General features: G+C 33.9%; 1 protein-coding gene across 3 annotated transcripts in view; it reads right to left on the bottom strand.

The window, feature by feature from the left end:
* Positions 1–19,149, bottom strand: part of LOC141458850 (uncharacterized) — a 31,546-nt gene that overhangs the window by 791 nt on the left and 11,606 nt on the right. Inside the window, exons 2-6 of one of the 3 annotated variants that reach the window (XM_074137391.1) lie at positions 8,519–8,652; positions 8,265–8,412; positions 4,205–4,390; positions 3,856–4,093; positions 14–94 (exon numbers count right to left, since the gene is read on the bottom strand). In XM_074137391.1, the coding sequence (XP_073993492.1) occupies positions 14–94; positions 3,856–4,093; positions 4,205–4,390; positions 8,265–8,412; positions 8,519–8,555 (690 nt within the window). In that variant the 5' untranslated portion in view covers positions 8,556–8,652. Of the gene's footprint in view, positions 1–13; positions 95–3,855; positions 4,094–4,204; positions 4,391–5,961; positions 6,311–8,264; positions 8,441–8,518; positions 8,653–19,149 lie in introns of those variants that run through there. The other 2 variants (XM_074137392.1, XM_074137394.1) reach the window with 2 other exon arrangements.

Here is a 19,149-nt window from a genome sequence, read left to right as displayed (position 1 = left end):
TACTAATTTTTACCCTTGATCTGAGTTCTAATTTATCCTTAATTTTTAACATCTTATCCATATGCGATTGGCTTTGATGATACAACTGCCTATCCTGCAAGGAAGATATTTACATTAAAATACCTTTTCAGATATAAAATAAAACATTATGTAATGGAGAACTGGGTAATACTCAAACTAACTGAAACAAAATATTAGAACGAATCACACAACATGATCCCCATGCTAACGACAAAAATTACGACTCTGGAATAGTTTCTTTTACGAATTTTATAATCTTGGCAATGAATTGCAACTAGCTCTGTCGTTAAAAACAGTGGTCAGTTTTCCTTAGCTTACCTCTAGGTGAAATATTTATCACACCTAGAATTAGCACCGTAAATTAAGAACACATTAGTTTTATAAGTAATGACTAAATTATTAATGCTTTTAATGTTTACATAATTAGAATTATTGTTTATTTTATAGCTTAAAGATGGAATATAATAGTGATCTTTAATAGGTTTAAGGCTGCCTGACTTCTGAGAGTTGGGTAATCTCATACCTTACACAGATTTTATAAGTAAAATTAATTTTTCGATTTTTGAAGTTTTTCATAAAGTAGGTTTTATGAAACGAGTGTAGGTATTAACTTTATTTCAACTAATAACTTTTATCAATTCATTCCCAAATTTGGAAAACCATAATTTGAGACTTTATTTTCAAATTCCACACATTACAATACTGGCAGAACTCGTTAATAGTTTTTTTTTGTAAACTTTTGGAATCATTTGCCAAAGTCTTATTCGTATACAGAAGATATTATTTTCAGGCCTAAAACCTCATCAGGCTCTTTTAGGTCGTTAATGAAGAATGAAAACAATAATGGTCCTAGGGCATCTTTGGTTATGATATAACTTTCTCACACCATACACAGCATTCTGAGAGAGTATGTAAATCTTGAATGGCTCGAACGAACTTAGTAGAAAGTCAAATTAAAACAAATTAATATAAAAGAGCATACCGATCTATCCGGTCGAACGGACGGACTGTTGAACGACAAAAAGCATATAACTTACCTCTATCATACTTAATTTAAATAAATAAATTCCTTAAACATTTAAATAAATGTTTTGTCGAAAATCACCCAACAGCACTGGGGTTAGCACTACACACAAAGCACCTTTTCTTAAAATTCTTGCCCTTTCGCTTTTTGGCCTCAACTATATCCAAAGAACATTCCATCGCGGATATTTTTCCTTTACACTTAAGAACACAATCATACAGCAACGCCAAGAAATCCAATCAACTGGTCACCATGAGCGTAAGTCACAGACAATACTGCCGATAACCTCTCTAGTGGTTATTCTCTGATTTTTTTTCTTTTATCTTTTTTCCTTAAATTTTCTTTCTATATTACATTTTATTTTTTATAACTATTATGCCAAATTTTAATTAAAAAAATCTATAAATAAATAAATCTATTCCTATGCAGAGGTGCCTTAAACCTTACTGAGCCCCCCAACATAATTTTTTTTTTTGTTTATATTATCAATCTTCCACTCGATTGACCAAACTACCTATTATATTTTTTTCATCCGTATAAAAAATCTCATTAAGAAAATGATTGTCCCATACCCTAAATGAAAGAACAGTTTTAAAATTAAAAAGTAATGCTTTAATTTCTCAAATCAACGCGTTAACCCGCTTCTGCCGCTCCCTAGAAAATTCTAGAGCGTTTCTGATAATATGCAAAACTCAGAAGTTTTTGACACGAGTCTCGGTTATAGTTGATGTAAATGTGAAGGCTTTAAAACGATTAACTTGGTTAAAGGATTCATTCTACTTGCGCATTCATTTATCAATAATCTTATACTTATGGAAGGATGGAACATTAACGTCTCTATTTCCATTTTGTTCACTGCTTGATGATAATTCATGCCAAACTGTGTCTGTTCCAAATATAACTAATATTTAGATTGAGAAAAATTAGCTTACAATTTTTTCTGTGGGTGTTAACGGGTTTAATCCTGCGAAATTCAAGCACAGATGACCAATGTTTTCTACGAGAGAACACTGACAAGCGAGTAGAAAGATTTCGTAACCTTAGAAGACTATACGCACTAGAGGCGTTGACAGAAACTTTGTTTGAGCCCTAAAAATCATTCTTTACGAGGGTCGTTTGAAAAGTCCGTGCAAAGTCAGAGAGATAGCACCACTGGCGCGTATCGAGGTTATGTTTAGTTAGTAGCATCTCTTGGAAGAACACACACCAAGTTTCAGTCAGATCGGTCTATTTCTTTGTGTTTGGCATTCGTTTGAATCGAGGAAGTCGAGTGATTTTCAAAAAATGGACGAAAAAGAATTTCGTGTGTTGATTAAACACTACTTTATGAAAGGCAAAACGCCTCAGGAGACTAAAGAGAAGCTTGATAAACATAATGGTGACTCTGCACCTTCGATTAGAACAGTTTATAAATGGTTTCAAAATTTTCGGAGTGGCCATATGGCCACAAGTGACGCTGAACGTTCTGGACGCCCTGTTGAGGCTACTACTCCAGAAATCATTGATAAAATCCATGGTATGGTGATGGATGACAGAAGAGTGAAGGTGCGTGAGATTGCTAGTGCTGTGGGCATCTCGAATGAACGGGTACATAATATTTTGCATCAACATTTGGACATGACAAAGCTATCCGCAAGATGGGTGCCGCGATTGCTCACGCTTGACCAAAAACGAAATCGTGTGAAGTGTTGCAAAGACGGTTTGCAGCTGTTCCAGAAGAATCCGCAGGACTTTAAGCGTCGTTTCGTCACTGTGGATGAAACATGGATACATCACTACACTCCTGAGACCAAAGAACAATCTAAACAATGGGTTACCAAGGGGGAATCTGCGCCAAAAAAGGCGAAGACCGTTCCTTCGGCCGGAAAGATTATGGCGACTGTCTTTTGGGATTCGCAAGGAATAATCCTCATCGACTATCTGGAAAAGGGTAAAACTATTACAGGTGCATATTATTCATCGTTATTGGACCGTTTGAAAACCGAGCTGCAAGAAAAACGCCCACGATTGGCCCACAAAAAAGTCCTTTTCCATCACGACAACGCACCAGCTCACACCTCAGCAGTTGTGGTCGCAAAATTAATGGAAATAGGGTTCCAACTCGTTTCACATCCCCCCTATTCTCCAGACTTGGCTCCCTCGGACTACTATTTGTTCCCCAATATGAAGAAATGGCTGGCGGGAAAAAGATTTTATTCAAACGAGGAGGTGATTGCAGAAACGAATGGCTATTTTTCAGACTTGGACAAATCCTATTATTCGGAAGGGATCAACAAACTAGAGCAGCGTTGGACGAAGTGTATAAGCCTAAAAGGAGACTATGTTGAAAAATAAAAAAGGTTTACCCCCAAAAATTAAGTAGTTTTTATTTTTGCACGGACTTTTCAAACGACCCTCGTAGTTCTGTCATAGTATCACATTCCTACTATTACTAACCAAAATATTCTTCGAGCATTCCTTTTTCTTAATTATTCAGCATACAAATGCCGCTTTCGTAGAATATTTGTTTGGAATACATTCACAATTTTTCCCAAAGACAAAAAAATTGTAAGCTAATTTTTCTTAAACTAAATATTAGTTGAATTAGGAGCTGTCTAGGGGCGGAATGTACAAAACTACATTTTTTTTGGAGTTACTCACAGAGGTGGTTAAACAATTAAAATCTGGATCGTCAAAAAATGCAAATAAATTGAAAACTGTGCCTGAGATACGTAATTTCTTTAAAATTCGATAAGCTGAGAGTTTTCATTTTTTCCATTTATACCTTAACTATTATTTTATAGCAATAAAAATTGTATGATTATACTTACAAATTTTTCAGCTTCACGCAGAGGAGGAGATGTCGGCGGAAAGAATACAAAACGTGCGAACATCCACACAAATATTACAAAAATTATTTGGCTAATCAAAGCTCCCCAAAATACTCTAGTAAACCAAGCACACAAAGGCACCACAGTTGATGTACCAAATAAAGCAATTCTACCATCGATGTTAGCATATATCCAATCGCAGAATATTGCCAATTTTTCACCGAAACTGTACTGTGCACTGAAATAAAAAGAAATAATAACAATAATAATGAATTATTCCATTTAACTTTCAAATATTTTCTTTTTTCATACTAGCAAAACTTTGTAATAAATGCATTCAAATACTTACCAATCACGCAATAATTCAACGAAAGTACACTGCCTTTGATGTTTCTCCTCATGTAATTTTTGCATGAATTCTTTAGAAATACGCGATTGTTCATTATCTTCACATTTTGAACTGCAAGCGTTTACAATTTCAGGTTTCTGTGTACATACCATTGAAGATGTATCCCGTTTTACCCTGTTTGCCTCCCTGAAACAGATCAAGCCGGCAAAAAACAATTACTCCTATTATTATCAATTTCATTGAGAGTAATCTACATATTAATTCAAAGATTTTAGGAATCTGTGGGTGTATTTCTGCCAAATAACAACACTTTATGTTTAAGTGCAATATAATAAAATATATATATTTTTGACTAAACTACCATTTTTTACTTACAATAAGGTCGTCACTATGTGACAGCGCTATAAAGAAACTTGGATCTGCTGTAAATATAATAAACATTATGCATTAGTATTACAGGAGGTAAATAAACAGTTCTAAAGGTATAACTCAGTGAGTGTTGAGTAGGTTACATTCCACTTGGTTTCTCAGTACTTTTCTACTAAATAAAGTGATTGTAAATGAAGAGGTACTGTGAGTTTTTTGAAATAACTTTTTTTTTTCTTTGTTATACCTTTCACTTTAATTCTGGAATGTTATTAAATATGTGCAAAAAACTATTATTTTCCATATGACATATAAGTATATACTACTCATATGCTCGGCTTTAGAAAACAAATATGAAATATTAAATAGTATATTTTGTAACAGTTTCAATATTCCATTTTAATTTTTACATTTTTCAAAATTCTTTGTGTTAATACTGGGACATAGACAAGAAAGATGAGTCAGTGTTTGAAGGAAGGTGTTGCCCATAAATACACCATTGAAGCAAATAAACGGCCACCGGAGAGAACAAGGGTCGATGCCAAGCCCAGCACCGATGTCAAATATAAGAAAGGTATCGCACCACTGTTCGATGGTAGGACATATCGGGTGTCCAGAGATTATTGGGAAAGTATCCGTTATGCTAATGTGCCCAACGTGAAGGTAATCAATGTTGGCCAACTAGCTGCTATAGAAAACTACTATGTAGCATGTCAGATCCATCGTGACAATTTGAAACAAAATCGAGCGCATAGATGGTTGCCTTCTATGAAATATTTTAACACCTCCGATAGCGATTCCAACGAACTGAGGTGGAAATGCTTCTCGGCCAGTAACCCGTTTCACAATGCATCTCCATATTCAGAGTTCGAGATTAACGCTCCGAAATTAGTGTCCATACCTAGCGCTGTGTACACCGTTTCATACAATTATTCCCCACTGATTTAAACGCAGAAACAATTTAAAAGACGTGAGATTATAAGAAATAAAGCACAAGTATACACAAACTGCTTTTTAATTTTATAGACAGTAGGCATAATTGTAAGTGGAATGCTTCATTTTTTTAACAAGGGGTGTTTTTTAAAGCTACCATCACGTTTGGTTATCAATTTTTGTTAAGAGCGCCTTTTACGGTTGAGTTTTATAAGTATGGCTAGCAATATTTCAATAATTTATAACAGCTAGTCGCCTAAACTTATTGCGGTAACCCCAGAAATGGCCGGGCGGCTATCACTTTTTGGTGTCCATTTACATAAATGTAATATAAATATATTAAAAGCGAACATTCTTTCGTATGTACTACATTCATTTAGAAACATAAGTTATATTTTAATAATTTTACTGAATTGTTTATGTATATTCGAACTTATTAGAAAGATAGTAATAGTCACCAATTAAAAAACAAAAAACAAAAATGCAATTCTTTTCTTGATGTAACTCTTGTTTTATATACGTGTATATTTTTAAACTTGACTGCCATCAATATTAAAGTAATTTTTCTGTTTTAAACCACCAGTAAAAGTGATTTCACTCAAAATACAGTACAACATTTTAACACAAAGACAAAACACAAAAAATAGTGTAAAAGTTATGACAACGTGTAAATAAAATCTTCTATTCATTGTTCAATGAATCCAGTGGCAACTTTTTTTTTTGTACTTAATAACTGAGTGTATTACTGATTGTTACATTCGCGAACCAATAATTACAATATTATACATATTTCTTTCATATTTACATCATATGGTTAAATTTAAAAACTGAAATAAACAAATATGTTCTCAGGTGCAAAGGAAATTGGGTCTCTCTTATTTGTAACAGCGGTTCTGAACAACACTCTAAAAATATTTTAAAATTTACTTTCTCCTTCTTCTGAATGGAAGCATTGCAATCGTGAAAATTTTTCGAAATTGAGTTCTCCACCAATAATCTATCTCTTTAGGTCCATTTGAGGAAAGTATCTAAAAGTGTTTATCAAAAAAATTGATCAAAATATATTGATTAAACGATAAAAGTTATACAAATCACCAATAACCCAACATTTCACTAATACGAGTACTTCATTGATATTATTCAAGTAATTTTACTACATTAACTTCTCATTTAAATTTTTTAGAATTCATTTGATGTCTCAAACCCATATACTGGCCATTTTCAAATAAAATAAATTTGTTCAGAAAAGTGTAGCCTTCCATAGTGTGTGACCTTATGTTACAGCGACCTAGTATTCTACTGGACTGCCTAACCACCCCCTCCCCCAAAAGTACCCTTATTCGAAGTAATCCAGAAAAATGTTTCGTATAAAAGTTATAGAACTATTTGTGAGCTATAATTGTGCCAAGTTTGAAGAAAATCCAAGAAGCGGTTTTTTAAAAAAAGTTAAATAAGTGAAAAATCTACTCAGTAAAGTGGTACTTCCGGTGGAGCTATTTTGACTAAAAATTAATCGTCACTTCCTCTAGTTGAACGTGAATGAAATATCAAATTTGAAGTTTCTACGATTTACCGTTCCCGAGATATAGTGGAAAAACTAACTGCAGAGTAGTAAAGTCAGTCCCAAACCTAAGTCATCAAGGCACGATGGGTTAGAGAATTCAAATTCCAGGAATCACTGGATCTGTAACCCAACCTGCCTTACTAGACGAATGCGATCGGAATTTGTCGGCAACTTTCGGTTCAGTTGACCATGATTTTATTTCCAATTTAATATTTAACATCTAACTTACAGTGTTGTCTGTAACGAGAGAACACTGTCCGGAGGCCGACAGTGCACTGGAAAAAGCTCCGGGCGCCAATAACCTTAGATGTTGACGCGCCTTAAAAAAAAAAAATCTAACTTGCACACTCTCACGACTTTAAACCGAATACGATCGGTTTCTGTCGGCAATTGTCGGCACATTTTATAACTATTTCCAATTTAAATGCACACTCACACGACTTTCTGTTACCACTACCATTGAAGTTGAGTTTTCTTGTAAAATAGAATTTTTGCCGAATAGTAGTTACCTTAAATTACACAATACATTATATTGGAACTATTTTGGAAAATCTTACGAACACTCTTGACTTTCTTTTGCACCAAAAGGCAAATCTACATGAAATTCCGTATTGAATAACACCTCATTCATGAAAATCAATTTCTCGCGGTTTAGTTGCTACGTTGTTAACAAAAAAAGGTAACAAGAATTCTACTACCATAAACAAAAACGTTTTCTGAATTTGCCCATTTTCGGTAACGTTTTTTCGAAATACTCTATTAGCTTCTGGGTTGTTACAAAAATTTGCAGTTATAAAGATGGATTTGCCCTATATTTTCAAATTTTCTTTTACAGTTATACACAGAGAAAAAAAAATTGTCAAAATGGGTTGTTTTTCAACGTTACACTTTTTGACAATTAAAATCTTTATAAAACTGTTTTAATTTAGAAACGGACATAAAGTTTGAAAAATTCTACAATTTTTTTAAGTTTTAAGTTCTGTTGACTAAATTCCTCTGCATTGTTGTATAGTATAGAGACGATACACAGAACACATGCATTTCAAGTGAACCCTCAAATTCGAAAAATCACACGATAATACATTCTGTTGCTAAGATTAAATGAAACAAAATGCAATTATATTTTTTAATCCCAACTAACTACTAAATTACTATTACGTCCTGAACTACAGCACAAAACATAGAACAGCCACTCACCTTTTAACTTTTCCATGGAACACTTTCATTGGATCATCTTCTGGTGAGTCTCCACTCAGATAGTTCGTTGTATCCGTGGCTGGTACAGACACAGTCGGTTGTAAAGGTTCGGTACACAATTCTTGAGTTTTATCTTCCATTGAAAAACCTTAAATTTTAATCCTATTATTGCCAAACTAAAACCATTGTGATAGAATATTTGTATTATTAACATATGAAGCAACACATAAGAAAGCAATTTAAATTATACTTGCCTAGGATACAACTGGATTCACAAATTGTGTTTTTCATAACACATGGGACTCATTGCTATGACTAGGTTATCTTCGTGAATGATTAAAGACAGTGTGACCAACACTACATAATATTTTTCTAAGTTCTTCAGTCCCTGAAAAAAGGAGAAAAAAATATTTTTTTAAATAAATATACAATAAAATTTAAAAAAATATGCGGTCATTTATTTTTTTTTCAAAAATAAAAAAAAAAAATTAAGTGTGTAACGTCCAAATTCAGTTCTATGTAAATTTTACCTAATGAAGAACTTAGCGCTTTAGATGTACAATTCTGACGGAAATAGTAATTACAACGAAAATGAATAATTTTTAAATTATATAACCATAAGTCTACGTTATTTAACTTAAATTCTATTTTCAATTCATAGTCTGATGCTATGCTATTTAATTCTTTGAACCAGTGAATCTATGATCATTATCAGACCTAGGCGCTGGCACTTTTTATACCTTTGACTTCCTTATTTTAAGACAATCTACTTTAAAAATTGACTAGTGGTCCATCTAAAAGAGTTTTCAATGAATTAAACAACTTGATGACTGATTGAGTGCTCGTGAACACGTTTTCTTGTAAAACAAACGTAATTTCTCATACGAAGATAAAAGGAATCATGGAAAATGATATACCGTTTGAAAGCCCATTAAACAAGGGAAACTTTTATAAAAAAAGTGCCAGCACCTAGGTCTGATAATGATCACATAAGGGCCTAATGAGTTTTCTTCAAAAATTTCTATTACTTTTATTTTTCCAGCATTCGGAGGAAGATTGAGGCTGTTTGGAGAATAACTTATGCTTCAAAATGGTATCAATTTTTAGAGAATTTATCTGTCTTTCTAACCGTGTCATCAGAATCGAATTCGGACTAAAACTTTTCTGAGTAATAACAATTTTTATTGGAAAAAAGTAATGATTTGTGAAAAAAAAATTTTTAAAGTGACGTCACTCAAGAACAGTGGAAAATATGAAGTTGACCAATACGACATTGAACTCTACTTTAGATGTACTACACACAGTAGGCCTATGGGCATTACTTACCTGTACGATATTGTAAAGGAGGGGGTTAAATTTATTGTTAAAATTGAGTTTGACTCAAATTCCTCAAGCGGAGGTGCCCCTTTATTTTGTAGGATAGTCCACTTTCTAGACTATTAGACTAATGGCTCCAACACTATTCTATAAACTTCTTATTGGCTATCTGTAAAGTCACATTACAGTGTAATTGTACGGTTTTACAAACTATAGTGTATGTGATTGGTCAAATATTCCTATTTGGGTTATAACCTTGAGAATTACAGAAGTAAGAGAAAATACTAAATGTATTGCGGAAACTGTTCAGTAAAGTGACATCAATAATTGTCTTTTCTACAGCAGCAAGTATAATAAGACAAGTTTTTTACGTAACCTATCTGTACGAGACACTTAATGGTACACTAGCCATCAAGAAAACCTAAACCCCGAATTTGAAATATACAGATTAATTAGCTTGGTTTGTTGTGGTCTCCAATAACTTTTTTTCCCCCCAAAAACACAAGAATTAAACAATAAAAATTACTACAGAATTACATTATCATCACCAGTTACTATTACATACTTCTTGTTAGTCATAAAATATGAATAATAATAGAAATAATGACACAAAAAAAAAAGAAAAAATATACGTACTGTTGATTGTTAGGCTAAGAAGTAGCGAGGGGAGTGTAAAGTTTGGAATAATGATCCCACGGGTGTGGCAATTGGATAGAGCTAGCCGATACAATGAGACTGTCGCAAACATCTGGGAAAATTTAATAATTAAACAGAGAAAACAATATTATGCAAGCAAACACACTAAGCCTGTGGACATGATGTTAGTTTTTTAAGTTTTTTTTTCCAGAAAAATGTATATATTAATCTATATTGTGGCCCAACTTGTCGTAAATATGATATAAATTTGGAAACAAAGTGCTAAATTGTAGAATTTAGTGTTTTAGTGATTGTAACAAGAGAAAAAGTTTGCTTTTTTTTGTGTAAAATTTATTTTAAATTTATACAAATAATAATAAAAGTCTTTAATCAATTCTTTGTGCTTCGTACAAACATACATTAATTTAAAGTAATTTACAGTCAATAAATGGCAGCAAAACTTTGTTAAAATAAATATAAACGGGAGCTTAAGAGACAACCATCTTGGTCTTAGAGGATTTATTTCAAATATTGAAATTGTATTTAGGTAATTAAATTATTTGTTTGTTTGTAGTAATCAGAATATAACCACGATATACATTATGTGATATGTGTTGAGTGTATTTCAATAAATACCCTTTCGTCAAGGTTACTGTTAAAAATGACGAAAAAATATTCTACTCCGTAAAAACACTTTTTCGGACTCAAAGGACCTTGAAAAATGTTCCAAAAAAAAAAAAAAGATCTGATCCATAGCAATAGTTTCTCTTATTAGAGTAAGAGAATCTGAAACTCTGCAACCGTTACATTTCCTTCAACATTCTGGACTACAAAAACGATTTAAATTATTGTCATTTTTTTCTCAGAATTTTTCTTTTTGGCATTCATTTATGCTACAATCAGCGCGTTAGCGATATAAGTAACAGTAATAACCGAGTAACAAATGATAAGGTAACGAGTGGAGAAGTTTTCCAGTGGTAACACTCCAAAATATTAGATGGTTAGTCCACTCTCTTCACTGGAGAGGAGATCACGAGGCCACACTGTCTCTTAAGGCGTCTTGTCTCGGGTTGTCTAGAAGAGTTCTTGAAGAAATATTTTTGTGCTAGAGGATTTTATATGAGATTGCAGGTTGAAGTGGAGTTTTCTGTATCGTGTTTTCAGCGACTTGGGTGACAAAAGGAATGTTAAGGGTCAGTGTGTGTAGTCCAGGTTGAGAGACATAAAATGGAGCGTTTACAATAGTTCGAAGTATTTTAGATTGAAGAGATTGAATCCTTTGGAGATTTGTGTGTTTGGTTGAACCCCACAGCTCTATTCCATAAGCCCAGATGGGTTTCAAAATAGAAGTATAAATCAGTCCAGAGAGAGTTTAGATCTATCGTCTAAGAGTCTTTTAAGTAGTCGACAGCGTCTGTTTAGTTCTGTTCTTTTAAGTCTAGTGTGGAGGTTCCAAGAAAGTTTTCGGTCTACGTAAAGCCCTTTCTCTGGATAAAGAAAAAATGTTAGTTTATTTTTAAACCGCAAACTTTAATTATTTAAATTTTAATATATTTCTAAATGTATTCAATTTATATAAAAAAAGAGAATAACCTGGTGTTCTTAATTCTTATAATTGTCTTAAATTGAGTATAATTAAAAAAACTAGAAGAATACGCTTAGTGACATAATACGTTTACGTAATGGATATAAAAGTAGAAATTAGAGTACTTTTATTGTAGTACTCGTATAAGAATGCTAACACTAAAAAGAAGAGATTAGAAGATACTATTCACGTGAAGATGCTGCTAAATTAGTGAAAAGTTAATTTTTTAAAAATAATTTAGTTCGGGAGAAATGAAAGTAAGAGATTGTGGTATATGGATTTTGATGTTTTTAATGATTCGCTGCTGATTACAGACCTAGTAGCTAATCTATGTTAGAGAGAGACTTCTGTCTTTTTAGCCACCCACACCGCTTAAAACATTTATTGCAGTTAACTGTAAGCCATCTTTTTTACTAGATATTAGATTTGACGTAGATACTTGCCTTCGGTATGAATAGATTGGAATCTCTCGCTCTGCTGTTCCAATTCAACTTCAGTTTATTATTATTATTTTTTTTTAAATTTATAGCTGACGTAATTGGCGCCCGTGGCTTTTTTTCAGTGCATTGCTGGCCTTCTGACAGTGTTCTGTCGTTACATACAGCAATGTCCATTACCGGACTGTGAGCTTTAAGAATATTGTCTTCCGGAAGATGGTTTTCCGTGAAGTTATTGAAGTGTACACTGGGGCGATGCAAAGCGGAAGGAACTAGAAGTTTTGTAGATGAATATGTCAATACAATGAATTTTTTTGTCAAATAGTCATTTGATCGTAATCCAGCTATTCTAATCAGGATTTCGCTAGCAAATTTCAGTATTCACTTTGGATAAATTTTTTTTCGAAAGAGAACTTGGCAGATTGTATCCTCCTGCTGGATACTTCAAGGTAGAATAGTTCTGCAGTAAGGTACGTGTGCTTTTGGGTGGGTTCGACGCTGCAACTACCCACTAAGTTCTTTAAAGTAATATGGCGGCCACCTTGAACTATTTCTTTTTTAAAAAAACAGTTAAGATCACCCAATTAAAGTGTTTAAAATCCAATACCAGACATTGCGTTGAAAAAGAACATCTACATTTAGATTCCACACAGAACACTGCTTTTTTTCCCCGCCACTAGTAATAATACACAATTAATACCGTTATGGTTAACAAAAATAAGGGAAAAGATGAAACTGATTATTTGAAGGAGGTATTATATCTAATTTAAATATATAAGTAACATTGTAAATTGTAGAGAAAATCGACTGTGCTAGCGGAAGAGATTTTATTATTTAAATTTTATTGTTTCGACTATAGCGATTTTTGTTTTCTCATAAAATAGTACCAAGAAATATTTTTTTACGTAAAACGGGGTATGAGAAAGTCGATTTTTTCATACCGGACGTATTATTTTTAAAAGCATAACAGATAATATGCGCTAATGTCAAATAACAGCGATGCGCCAAGAAAATAAGTAGCAATTACTATACGTTTAAGGCAAGGACCCCCAAACTTATAGGACCCCAAAACATGCGGCCCCCTGAGGACATTTATCCGGCCCCCGTCGCACTTCCGGAAGGGGCATCTCTTTCATTGGTGGTCAGTGAGAGGAGCACTATATTTGTGGCGGTGCCGCAAAGCGCTGCGTCGCTCATGTACAGTACTACTTCCGGCGTCACGGCTCCGAAAACAGTGTAAAATAACAGCCAGAAGTAGGAAGAAAGGCAAAGCACTATAACTAAACCGGACATTGTGACCATCTCATTAGCCAAAAGCAGGTCCATAGTTCCCACAGAAATACTGGGCAGTTTGTTGATTTAAATTTACTTGTTCTTTATTTTAAATATTCTATTTGTTCCCGTTTTGTTTGTTTGTTTTTTGTTTTTTTTTTTACTTTAAAATAGTTTGTTTTATAGTCCGGCCCTCCAACGGTCTGAGGGACAGTGAACTGGCCTCCTGTGTAAAAAGTTTGGGGACCCCTAGTTTAAGGGAATCGATTAGCTTCGTGGTAGTACTTTGGGACACCCATGCGGAGATCCCGGATTCAAGAACTGCCTACCCTTAGATTTTTTTTCCTTGTGGGACAGCTCAATTTCCCAACAATGTGGAAGGTTGTCTATAAAGAGAGAACTCTGTCCGGAGGCTGGCAGTACAGTGAAACAAAAGCTCCAGGCTACAATAACCTCTGTTGTCTTAATTAAGAAAAATAATAATAAAATGAAATAATTATGCATCAAAGAAGTTACAGCTAAGAATAGTAAAAATGTGAGACAATTGTGGGAACTTTGCAATTACAGTTTTAGTAAAGGTGTCAGAAGAGATGAACTACTTTGTAATGGCCTACGGTCGGTACTTTAGTAGAGTGTGTAAATGGGTGTCAATATGGCAGTGGATTGCGCTCTTGGTTCTTCTCGGCGGAAGTATAAAACAGCTTTTCTACTTTCTGCGCTTGGAAATATTCGACCATTGTCTGATGAAACTTTACATAAAATATGGACACCGCTTCTGTTTGAAAGAATTACTGTTCAAACCTACTGTAAATTTGAACAATATTTCATATTTAATTAGTCTTGATTTAATCACCTACTTTAACTGTTTCTCTCAAGAGTAATAAGTTTAGCTACACCCATGCTGCGAGCTTTCTTAACATCATCCATTCAGTGCCGCTAAACATGTCTTTATTCTCTGATATTTACTAGTAAAATGAACGCTACGTGTCTTAATGGAATTGCTATAACCCTAACTGATAGAAAATTATGTTTGGACTTCACTTTGGACCAGCTTCTCAATCCTGAGGATAGATGAAGATCTGTCTAGGCAATTATAATGAAAAGAAAATTGATCTCGGTCTAAGTTAGAGGGCACAAGATGATGCCGAGCCTGGAATGTGATAGCACCAGCAGATTCTGTGATTAAATGGAGGAAACTCCAATAAATCTCCTGCGTTTAATGGCGACGCCAATATCTAGGAACATTCAAACACCAGGTGAAGAAGGAGGAGGATCTTTGGTCGAGGAAGAGAGTTGGTAAAAGGTTCCATCTGACACCAGTAAGAACACTTTAGATCTTGCAAGGTCTTCAGCGCATCATTGTGACCCGAAAAGAAAACAAAATGTTCTACGCCAGAAAAATAACCAGGAAAGATAGATGGCGCTTCATAATTTAACCAATATTAAGTGGTTTTGGTTTTGAAGCCTTCCTACTTGGACTTTAATACAACCATACTTGCATATCCTTAAAAAGAAGAAGACAGAAATGCAACCTTGCCCAAAAGAAGCGCTATAAAGCATGACAATACATGCACGCATAACTTTCAGAGAAAATTATTAAATATACTTATCTATATCTTATAATTTACCTTAGAATATCACGAAAGATATTGCTTCACGTAAATTGAATAAAGCCTTTATTTTAACTAGAAGAAAGATCTGAATAGCTAATGTGCAATAGTATTGTCTAGAACTAGTCTTGTTTGACAATTCTACATTGTGTTATTATATATACACAAAATGACTTTTCCCAACATTGTCTCCCTAAAAATGGGAAGACAATTCGTAAAGTATAAATGAAGCCTTCCTACAATAAAAAATAAAAGTATCAATTTTTTTTTCTTTTAAAAAATGATTTTTCAATTTTCTATTTACTGCATTTTGGGAAAAATAAAAATAATTGGCTTTAACACGAATAGGCCGTTCTTTTACTATTATTCTAAGATGCAGATTTTACAAACTTTACGTTACACCAAAAGGCACAGTTTTACCCTAATCAAAATGGCCCAAAAGTTACTTCACAAGGATTTTGAAAAATCTAAAAAGGCATTTTAGAAAAAATAAATCAGAACAGTGAAAACCCCATCTTTTGGTTTTGAAATTGTCTTTTAACTCGGAAATTAAAGTTAAACACAATATCCTACATTATTATTAAGTAATATTTTACCCTACTTTAGATTACAGATCATCCTAATCCCTCGCAATAGTCCCCCATACAAGATATAATCGTTAATCGTACATAAATAATAAAACTTTACATTTTTAGTTTATCTAAAGATTAGATAAAAATAGGATGGAAACAAGTCAAAAAAGACATCAGCTAACCTTGAAAAATGATTTAGGCGCGGTCTAAGGAAAATGATGAGATAATAGATTCTCACGGATGTGTTTATAAAATGATTTGTTTACTTGTAGTTGATGGTGATAAATATTTAGTAAAAACTATGTGGGTAATTAAAAACAGTTTATAGTTTTTAAATAACTTAAATGAAGTAGTACAAAATTGTATAGAGGTGTGGAACACTGGTAGATAATTGGCTTGCTTCTGAGTTTTCGTGATATAGATTTAAGAATGCTTTTTAACAAAATGTGAAATCCACAGTTCTGGATAACATCTTTATAATTTAAAAGTGAGTTTCCTGGTTAAAATAGTCAATCCGGAAAAGCTATTTTTTACAATCTAGTAATTAAAAAACAAATTGTATTTAGTTTTCCCCAAATAAAATCCATTTTAAAGCCCCCTAGAGACGGGAAAAGTGATTAAAAAAAAAAAGCAGTGAAAATTGTGAAAAACTTTTAAAATCTAACAAATATTCTGATTGCAAATGGCATTTCCGGTTTTTTAAATTTGAAGGAAGTATCGGTAACCCTTTTACTTTTTCTTTTTTTTATAAGTTGCGTCAACATTTGAGGTCAATGGCTTTCTCAACCTTTTACTATGAGGAGGATTTCATACATATAATAATAAATATGTCCACGTTATGTGGAGTAGAAAGGAAACGAATGTTTGACGACATATACAGGTATTTAGATGCACCATTTCGCTACGAAGACATAATATTCTCCACCATCTATGTGCTTAAATCTATAGCAGAGCTAGCTATGAAATATGAATGTATTTAAAAGTTATAGCCGATTAGAATGAATGGAAGAAAATGATTAGAGCAGGTTTACGTGATTTTAATTTCGGTTAAGCTATAAGGATGGCAAGAGCACAGAGTACTGATCCATCCATTAGCTGTAGTTTATGTAAATAGTTGTATATAGTAAAGGGATGAATGGGTGAAGCGAATGTATTTATAAGTAAGAATGGAGAGTGAGTGATATTCTAGTGATAAGCACCTAGACGATGCTGGCTGTACGGCGAAAGCCAATGCCAAAAAACAGCCCCCCCCCCAAAAAAAACCCTTTTACTATGCTTTGCGTACCCTTCGAACAATGTTCTTTCGTTACAGACTCAGCATTTTTATAATCTCTCTTGAAGAAGATTAAACAGTTTTGATACAGAGATTTTTTTACTTCACTTATGATTCCTTTTCGCTCTTCACTTAACTCATCATCCCCTTCATTATCGATCATCATTAAAGATCTATTCTTTTTTGGAGTGCCAAGATAATATGTCAATTATATTAATTACAAGATCATCGGTGACAAATTTGCCAGACAAAAGCCGAGCGATATTTTCAAATTCAAATTTTATTTCTAAATTATAAATTAAACGCTCTTTTTTCTCCAGTTTTTATAACTTTGTTATCTTCTCCAACAGCTCTCTAATCCATTAATGTAGCCAGTTCGGCCTGGTTCTCAGAAGCTGCTCTTCCAGTCTCGAGGCCCGAATAAGAGTCCTGGCATCAACTTTTAATCGATCCAACGCACCCTGGGATGGTGCGATGTACTTTACTTCAGAATACTTTTTTTTTGCATATTTGCAACTGCTCATGCGTGTTGAATGCTACTTATATAGATATTCTAATTGTTTTAACGATGTTTAGATCGTTAAACGGATAGTGTAGCTAACGGGCATATCTTTGCATCCAATTCTGACCAACTTTCAAAAGATCTAGATAAAGGCGCCACGTTAGCCGAGCGGTTATAGGCTAGACCGGCAAAGCTAAGATGTATTGTTGGTTAGTGGGTTCCATTCCCCAGGTCTAAGCCTTGAATTTTATTTAATGGTTAATATGAGAAATTTATAGTAAAGTATGTTAGGAGGTTATAGGCTAGACCCGCAAAGCTAAGATGTATTGCTGGTTTAGTGGGTTCGATTCTCTGGTCTAGGCCTTGGATTTTATTTAATGGTTAATATGAGAAATTTATAGTAAAGTATGTTAGGCGGTTATAGGCTAGACCCGCAAAGCTAAGATGTATTGTTGGTTAGTGGGTTCCATTCCCCTGGTCTTAGGCCTTGGATTTTATTTAATGGTTAATATGAGAAATTTACAGTAAAGTATGCTAGGCGGTTATAGGCTAGACCCGCAAAGCTAAGATGTATTGTTGGTTAGTGGGTTCCATTCCCCTGGTCTTAGGCCTTGGATTTTATTTAATGGTTAATATGAGAAATTTATAGTAAAGTATGTTAGGCGGTTATAGGCTAGACCCGCAAAGCTAAGATGTATTGTTGGTTAGTGGGTTCCATTCCCCTGGTCTTAGGCCTTGGATTTTATTTAATGGTTAATATGAGAAATTTATAGTAAAGTATGTTAGGCGGTTATAGGCTAGACCCGCAAAGCTAAGATGTATTGTTGGTTAGTGGGTTCCATTCCCCTGGTCTTAGGCCTTGGATTTTATTTAATGGTTAATATGAGAAATTTACAGTAAAGTATGCTAGGCGGTTATAGGCTAGACCCGCAAAGCTAAGATGTATTGTTGGTTAGTGGGTTCCATTCCCCTGGTCTTAGGCCTTGGATTTTATTTAATGGTTAATATGAGAAATTTATAGTGAAGTATGTTAGGCGGTTATAGACTAGACCCGCAAAGCTAAGATGTATTGTTGGTTAGTGGGTTCGATTCTCCCCGGTCTAGGCCTTGGATTTTATTTAATAGTTAATTTGAGAAATTTATAGTAAAGTATGTTAGGCGGTTATAGACTAGACCCGCAAAGCTAAGATGTATTGTTGGTTAGTGGGTTTCATTCCCCAGGTCTAGGCCTTGGATTTTATTTAATGGTTAATACGAGAAATTTACAGTAAAGTATGTTAAGCGGTTAGAGGCTAGACCCGCAAAGCTAAGATGTATTGTTGGTTAGTGGGTTCGATTCTCCCCGGTCTAGGCCTTGGATTTTATTTAATAGTTAATTTGAGAAATTTATAGTAAAGTATGTTAAGCGGTTATAGACTAGGCCCGCAAATCTAAGATGTATTGTTGGTTAGTGGGTTCCATTCCCCTGGTCTTAGGCCTTGGATTTTATTTAATGGTTAATATGAGAAATTTACAGTAAAGTATGTTAGGCGGTTAGAGGCTAGACCGGCAAAGCTAAGATGTATTGTTGGTTAGTGGGTTCCATTCCCCAGGTCTAAGCCTTGAATTTTATTTAATGGTTAATATGAGAAATTTACAGTAAAGTATGTTAGGCGATTATAGATAGGCTAGACCCGCAAAG

The sequence above is a fragment of the Rhodnius prolixus genome, unplaced genomic scaffold (assembly GCF_049639745.1).
Source record: "Rhodnius prolixus isolate KJV_2025 unplaced genomic scaffold, Rpr scaffold_5, whole genome shotgun sequence".
NCBI classification, from domain to species: Eukaryota; Metazoa; Arthropoda; class Insecta; order Hemiptera; family Reduviidae; genus Rhodnius; species Rhodnius prolixus.
The sequence above is the reverse complement of the archived record's forward strand: the minus strand, read 5'-3'. Positions and strand labels throughout refer to the sequence as shown.